The sequence below is a fragment of the Gavialis gangeticus genome, unplaced genomic scaffold (genome assembly GCF_001723915.1).
Source record: "Gavialis gangeticus isolate Ggan-Ray unplaced genomic scaffold, GavGan_comp1, whole genome shotgun sequence".
Classification (NCBI taxonomy): Eukaryota; Metazoa; Chordata; order Crocodylia; family Gavialidae; genus Gavialis; species Gavialis gangeticus.
Window position 1 is genome coordinate 1,412,587 of NW_017729016.1, and position 7,011 is coordinate 1,419,597.

Below are 7,011 nucleotides of genomic sequence, written 5' to 3' on the forward strand. Positions count from 1 at the left end.
GAGTCCTCACCACCCCCGTGAAGCTGAGTGGCCTTTATTTTTAGAGCTTACTAGTGAATGGGTCCTGGCTTTCAAAGGCCCTTAAAACCCTTGCCGCACCTATTTAGCAACGGCTTTGTGTGGCTGTTGCTCCAATCCAGGTGAGGCTTTTATTGGCACGAACAATACCAGAGCAGACGCTAATGAGCAGTCGGCGCCAAGGCGGCTGCGGTGCGAAGCGGAGCGGTTGGAGGGGCAAGGGGCTGCACGCTTGGAGCAGGGCTGAGCAGTGTCCCCGGGGAGTCGTTTGTGAAGCGTTGGGGTTTTTTCTAGTGCTCTTTTTCTGTTGAGTTCAAGGAGGGTATTTTTAGCCTGATGGCAGTGTGTGGCCAATTGCCTCTCAGCTCCTGGTAATGTTCTTGCACTACGTTATCTGTATTTGGTGCAATCACCCCCCTCCTTCCCCACCCCAGGGGAGGTCGGAGCCCTGTTTTAAGTGCTGTGTGCCCACTAAATAGAGGTGAGGGGCAAAGGGTGCTAGCAGAGTTAGGCTGGTCTAGTTCCTCCTCTACCTTGGGCCCTCTCAGTAGTTCTGGCCCAGCTGGACAAAATGCACCAAAAGGAGTGAGCTGTGGGCATGGATCATAGGTGTCAGCCTGGAGGAGACCTCGTGTGATTAACCTTCAGAGTGCGTGTGCACATGCGTGTGTAACAAGACCCAGTCCAAGAGCAGGTCAGTGCCTCCAGGAGTCCCTCACTTCATCCGCATTGCCCCAAACAAGCAAAAATGTAATCGTTCACCATGCCCGTTTGATTGCTATGGGTGTGCCCCTCTTCCCAGGCTGCCTGGAGGGGTTGGACCCCACGACCAGGGAGCTGCAGTGGGAGGCTGTAGTTGGGGGGGTAGCCCCATGGGTCTCTGAGGTGAGACATGAGCCTCGGTTCTTTCCTTCTGTCCCCCGCAGCATGGACAAGGACAGCCAGGATGTCCACCAGGTGCTGAATGAGCTGAAGACCAAATTCCAGGAGATGAGGAAGATGATCAACACCATGCCTGGCATTGGCGTGAGCCCCGAGCAGCAGCAGCAGCAACTGCACAACCTGCGGGAGCAGGTCCGGACCAAGAACGAGCTGCTGCAGAAATACAAGAGCCTCTGTATGTTCGAAATCCCCAAGGAGTAGACAGGAAGTGACAGCTCCCCTGAGCTGGGACCTTCTCCCTGCTTCCCTGCTCTCCTGCCTTGTCGCTACCAAGTGCCAGCTGCTTGGGGACAGGGAGTCTGGAGAACATGCTGTACTGTAGCACGGTGGCAGCCGTGGGTTTGCTTTGATCTGCCCTGGGACTGTGTGTATTGATACCCATGCCTGTTCTTTTTCCCCACTAATGCAGGCAGACAGAAAGCCTTGCACTCCCCCCCGCCCCCCTCACCACAGGGGTGAATGAGCTGGGGGTTATCTTTTCTGTGTCGAACAGTTACCCCCGGGCACAGGGCGCGCGTGCTGCCACTTTGCTCAGCTCTGCCTCTGGCCGAAGCAGTCGAATGCTGAGAGGAGCATCACGAGCCCCCGGCACCTGGGACAAGACCATTCCCCGCGTGCGTATGCAGTTGGGGCCTCTTGGGAGAGAGGGGCTGCTTCTGTAGAGGATGTTTTGTCCCTGTAGGGGTCCCAGTAAAGATTCCTACGCTCTGAATGGCTCTTGCCTGGTTACTGAGTGGGCGAGGGCAAAATGTGGGCATGACTTAGAAAGGCTGGGAAAGCTGTCCAGGCTGGCACGTCTTCATGGTGTTTTTCTGAGTGGGAGGGTGGGGGTACCCGGTGCAGACTGGGTCCAGCCTATGGAGCCATTTCACCCAGCCTGTGCAGCTCCTGGGGGGCTAGAATTTCAGATGGGGCGAAGGGGGATGGACCCTCCTGCTGAATTCCCAGCTATGGAGCCTGGATGTGCGTGAGCAGTGGTGGGGTGGGGGGCTAAGCAGCATCACGGGGCAGTTGCTTTGTGCAGGGCTGGAGTCTGCTCCCTGCTCCTCTGCTGTCAGCCCAGAGCAGGCTGCAAGGGAGCGCGCTGCGGGGCCAAGAGCAGAGTCCAGCCCAGCTCTGAGGCGAGGGCTTCCCGGTGTCCTTGGGTGAAGATGGGTTCCCAGATCACACCCCTGGGTCTGGCTGCTCTCGGGACTCTTGCTCCCTGCTTGGTTAAATCAGCTCAGAGGCAAGGCACTTTGAGCAAGGTGGCCCCTGCCATTCAGCACTACAACCAGGCCAAATTCATCCCTAGGAGTTGGCTGCGGGAGAGTGCAGCTGTCTGGTGCAACAGCCACTCTGGAGTGGGGCTTTTTTGAAGCCCCTTCAGCTGGTGAGGAAGGGCTTGAAGGATCAGTGCTTGGGTCCCAAGTGTGGAATCAGCCATGGGAGCGCCCCTCCCAACCTGAGCTTTGCTCTGCAATATCACAGTGTCACTCGGGTCAGCACAGCTGCTAGTGCCTGCTGGAGAAGAGCCAGGCCTGGACCACCGCAGGTGTCCCAGCAGGGCTGGGACCAGTTTGCACAGCACCTGGCTGTACCAAGTCTTGCTCCCTAGTCCTGGGCTTCTCACTGTGCTCAGTGGCAAACTTAGCCGCATTTCAACCCTGTGTAATAAAGCAGGAGGGAAGTGGCTTGAGAGTGAAACCCCCAGGAAGGGCAGAGACTGGGGGCACGTGCAAAAGGGGTTTGGGTCACTGGCTGCTTGACAAATGCAGAGAGACCACACGGATCAGTCCTACACCCTCGGTTCCCTTCTGTTACATGGCCCAGTCCGAGTGGGTCTAATCCTGAGCACCTTGGCTTCAGTGCAGTGACACCAGGGACAAGACTCCATCCTGGAGGGTGTCCATGAATGTTACAGAGGGCAGAATACGGCCCTTTGCATGAGCTGGAGGCTGAGCATTGCATTGCATGAAGGCAAAAATAGAGCACGGGGAGCTGAGCTGTGGCTCTGAGTTCCCTGATCGGTCACCGCATGCCGCTCTCATGAGAAACGGAGCTAAAGGCCCTTTGCTGGTGTGATGGGGTGCAGGGCATTGGTTCTGATGGATGAATAAAAGCATTTCAGCGTTTTGTACTTGCGCGGTTCCCAGCTGGGGTGCAGCACGTTGGCTGGGCCCCAGCCTATGTAGTGGGTTTGATTTTCAAAGAACACAAAGCTGCAGGGAAATGGGGAGCAGCTCGGTGAAGACAGGCGAGGATCTTTCTCTGGGAACAGCAGCAAGAGCAGGGACATGGTGCTGGGCTGCTTCAAATAACCCTTAGCCTACAAACCATTCTGCAGCCCGTGTATAATAAAATGGCCATTGCTTGGGGAAGGCGATAAGGTGGAGAAACCTCCCTTGTCTCAGGGAAACGCGGCACTGGAACAGGCAAAGCAAAGGGACAACTGGTGATGACGGGCAGGATATTTCTGCCAACTTTCCCAAGATCAATAAATTCCTCATCTGTTTCTCATGAATGAAACTCGCTTTATTTTTCACTAGGCATTCCAGCGGTGCCCTGGCACCGACTGATGGGATGGAAAAAGCAAATACAATACCGAAGACGTTTTGCCCTGGGGGGATTGCAATGCAAAGTGACTCCATCGACTTGGTATCTAGTCGGTGTCCAAATGAAAAAAAAGGGTTATTTCACACAATGCCTCAATGTCCCAATAATTGTTGTGGCCTCAAAAGCAAATTTCCTTTTATTTTCAAGTGATGCATCTAATCCCTGTTGCTGGCTGGGGAGGGAGGGGGAACTAACTAAACATACAACCCGGTTTCTAGGGAATCGAGACCAGTGGCCACTGCTGGGTGCAACAGCTCTGAAACCTGGCATCAAATCCGGAGTCAACAATATGAAAAAAAAAGAATGGGTTTCCTCCCCTCCCTTTTCCCATTCACTTCCAGGACTCTCAGTCATACCTGTAAGGCTAATCAGTAAAAAAACACAGTCTCTCTGACACAAGTGAAATGATTGGAAGTAGTTTCCTTTTTTTATTCCACGCTGCAAAGTGTGTGGGGGGAATTGCATGCCTGATCTGAACAGGAGATTTTTAGTGCAAAGCTGGTCACTTTGGCTGCGTATGTAAGGGGGACAAAGCAGGATGACGGGAGTTGTGAAAATGGGCCGTTGCTGTCATTTTGCCCCAACCAGTGGGTTATTTGTGACCACCGACATAGGGACGCGAATCCTTAATGTCAGTTTTCTGACTGCCCGACAGAGGTCACTCTGGACGGTTCAGTGCCAGAGCAAAAAGTTTTAGCCACTGTTTGGTTGAGCCGGGCTGTTCACCTGTCCCCGTCATCCTTCGGCCGTCTCGGCGAGATCTCTTCGGATGTTTTCGACAACGGGGATCTTTGTCCCGGGGCGGACGCGTGTTTTGGTAGGGGCGGGCATCTTAAAGTCACTCACACTTTGGATCGCTTGGTCAGCACAGGATTTTTTCATACCCCCCAGAGGGGAAAGCAGTGGGCTTCCAGGATGTTAAGAAACCCCAGTGAGGAAGCAGAGACAGAGGCAGGGCAGAATTTCATTTTAAAAAGCTTTTTATTCTGTAGAAAAAATAAAACACTGAGTGTCACTCACTGTAAAAACACTTGGATAAGATTTTGTTCATGTCCAGGACAAACAGATACCATACATAAAGTGCCTATATCTTTTATATATAAAAAACAAATGCTTTTTTTTCTTTTTTTCCCTTTTTTTGCAAATCAGACAAGACAAATGTAAACAAAAGTCCATTTGTGACCCCCCGCCCCCGCCACCCTGCCCTCTGCTCGGGTGAGCGGACAGCGGGGGGACCTGCCAGGTGTCTGCAGGAACGCAGGGGTGGATTCTGCACACACAAATGCACACAGCCACACAGCACGGTCCCTGGAAAGTGTTCACGCAGGCTGGATTTTCAAGTCTTTTCCACCCCCTTCTCCCCAGGTCTCTTCCGTAGAGCGAAGGCAAGGCATTGCCCTGCGCCGGGCAGCTCAGGAAGATGCGCTGGAGACGGCTTCTTTCCATTCCCAGCCCATTGCATCAGGCTGCTCTCCATAATCCTCCTCGGCCTCTCCCCCATTGCGGAAGAGGCTCCAGCAGCGGCCCCCCCAACCCCACCAAAATAAAAAAATGTGGGAGGGAGCAGATGAAAATCGTCCCTTAGGGGAAGGAGACAGAGGTTCCCTGCCCCACCCTGGGGCAGATGCCACTTTGCCTCCCTGGGCAGCCAGTTTATTATGAAACAAAGCTATTCACCCACCCCCCATTTCTTGGATCTGGGGGGGAGCCGGGAAAAGGGCTCCTAGCTGATGACACAGCGATCCTTGTCCTTGGCCTGTGCGCCCCCGATGGCCTTCTCCCGGATGTACATGAGGTCGCTGTGCACGCTGGGCCGGCGGGCAAAGGGGGCCACGATGCCGTAGGCTTCCCCGTCGCTGCCCCCCGCCCCTTCTTTTAGCAGCTTTTTGCCCTTGAGAGTCTTCTTGTGCAGCATGTCGCAGTACTGCACCGAGACCTTGCGGTGCAGGTCGGGGCTCATCTCGCTGGGCAGCTTGGCCATGGCAAAGAGGGCCTGGAACATCTGGTCCAGGCTGCTGTTCTTCTTGGCCGAGATCTCGAAGTAAGCGCACTTCTTGGGGTCTTCGCCCACCAGCTGCTCGATCTCGCGGGGCTCCACCTCCCGGTAGAAGTCGCGGTCCCCCTTGTTGCCACAGATGACCAGGGGCACGTCCACGTTCTCCTTGGTCTTGTTTTTCAGGCACGACTTTGTCTCCAGGATCTGCTGCTTCAGGCGCTGCACCTCCTCGAAGGAGTCCCGGTTGTCCAGGCTGAACACCAGGATGAACACGTCTCCTGTGGGACAGAGGGGGCAAGAGAGGATGGCGCGTTAGAGCTATGCAGGGAAGGAGGGCAGCGCTGTCACCCAGTCCCGGTGCCCACCTGCCTGGCACTTTGGCTCCCAGGATTTTGCTCCTCTCATTGCAAACTAGACCCTGATCCCTCTGGCTGGAGCCCCCGCGGGCTTGGCTGCTGCCTGAGCACTGCAAAGCCGGCACCCGCTTCCCCTGCCTCCCTTGGCTTCGGGCTCCTGTGCCAACCCCCCACCCTGCACGCCCAGGGCTGCCCACTGCCCCGATCTGGTGCATCAACACGTGCACAAAGCTGCCACCCCTTAGGAGTACCACTTTTCCGGGGTCTCTTGCAAGCCAGCTCAGGGCTGCAGGTTTCTTGCAAAGCAGGTGAGGAGCTGGCAGACAAACTTGGGGCTGTGCGCCAGGGTTTGCCAGAGACCTCGGGGCTGCACCTTCTTCCCCTCCGGGTCCCTTCAAACCCAGCGAGGAGCTTGCAGGTGACCTCAGGGCTGCGACTTCCCCCCCGGGTCCCTTGCAAGCAAAGCCGGGGGTTTGCCAGAGACTCATCAGGGCTGCGATGCCCCTTCTGGGTCCCTTGCAAACCGGGCGAGGAGTTTCCAAGTGACCCGAGGGCTGTGATTTCCCCTCTGGGTCCCTTGCCAGCTAAGCCAGGAGTCCACAGGTGACCTCAGGGCTGCGGCTTCCTGCTTGGGTCCTTGCCAGCTGAGCCAGGAGTCTGCCAGAGGCTCCTCAGGGCCGCCATCCCCCTCTGCAGCCCCGGCTCAGGGCGGCGGCGGCCCCAAGCGGCCCGCGGGCTCGGTCCCTCCGTACCTGTGAGGATGGAGAGGCGGCGCATGGCGGGGAAGGGGTGGTTGCCCGACGTGTCCAGGATGTCGAGCTGGTAGACCTCGCCGCGGATGCTGTAGAACTTGCGGTGGAAGTCCTCGATGGTGGGCGTGTACTGCTCCTCGAAGCGGCCCGTCAGGAAGCGGGACACGATGGCCGTCTTGCCCACCTTGGACGAGCCCAGCACCACCATGCGGTAGCAGTTCTTGGCCGGGATGCTCAGCTCGGGCTCGCCGGGGCACAGCTTCTTGATCATGGTGGCCAGGCGCATGGAGGGGCCGGGGCGGGCCGGGGCCGGGGCCGGGGCGCGGAGCGGAGCGGAGCGAGAGGAGCGAGG

General features: G+C 56.6%; 2 protein-coding genes across 2 annotated transcripts; one reads left to right on the forward strand and one right to left on the reverse strand.

Annotated features, from left to right (window-relative positions):
- The first annotated feature begins 302 nt into the window (after positions 1–302).
- MED9 (mediator complex subunit 9) lies at positions 303–1,672 on the forward strand. Its single transcript, XM_019512656.1, has one exon. It carries the CDS (start codon positions 799–801, stop codon positions 1,159–1,161), a length of 363 nt encoding a protein of 120 aa, XP_019368201.1. The 5' UTR covers positions 303–798; the 3' UTR covers positions 1,162–1,672.
- A 2,974-nt stretch (positions 1,673–4,646) lies between these two features.
- RASD1 (ras related dexamethasone induced 1) lies at positions 4,647–7,001 on the reverse strand. The gene is made up of 2 exons (XM_019512655.1): positions 6,660–7,001; positions 4,647–5,829 (listed from the first exon to the last, which is right to left on the reverse strand). Exons 1-2 carry the CDS (start codon positions 6,943–6,945, stop codon positions 5,279–5,281), a joined length of 837 nt encoding a protein of 278 aa, XP_019368200.1. The 5' UTR covers positions 6,946–7,001; the 3' UTR covers positions 4,647–5,278.
- Between the last annotated feature and the right edge of the window lie 10 nt (positions 7,002–7,011).

Coding starts and splice junctions, on each gene's coding strand:
- MED9 (XM_019512656.1), top strand. CDS start 799: ATGGGTGTGCCCCTCTTCCCAGGCTGCCTGGAGGGGTTGGACCCCACG.
- RASD1 (XM_019512655.1), bottom strand. CDS start 6,945: ATGCGCCTGGCCACCATGATCAAGAAGCTGTGCCCCGGCGAGCCCGAG. Junction 5,830..6,659: donor CCGCCTCTCCATCCTCACAG/GTACGGAGGGAC, acceptor TCTGTCCCACAG/GAGACGTGTTCATCCTGGTG.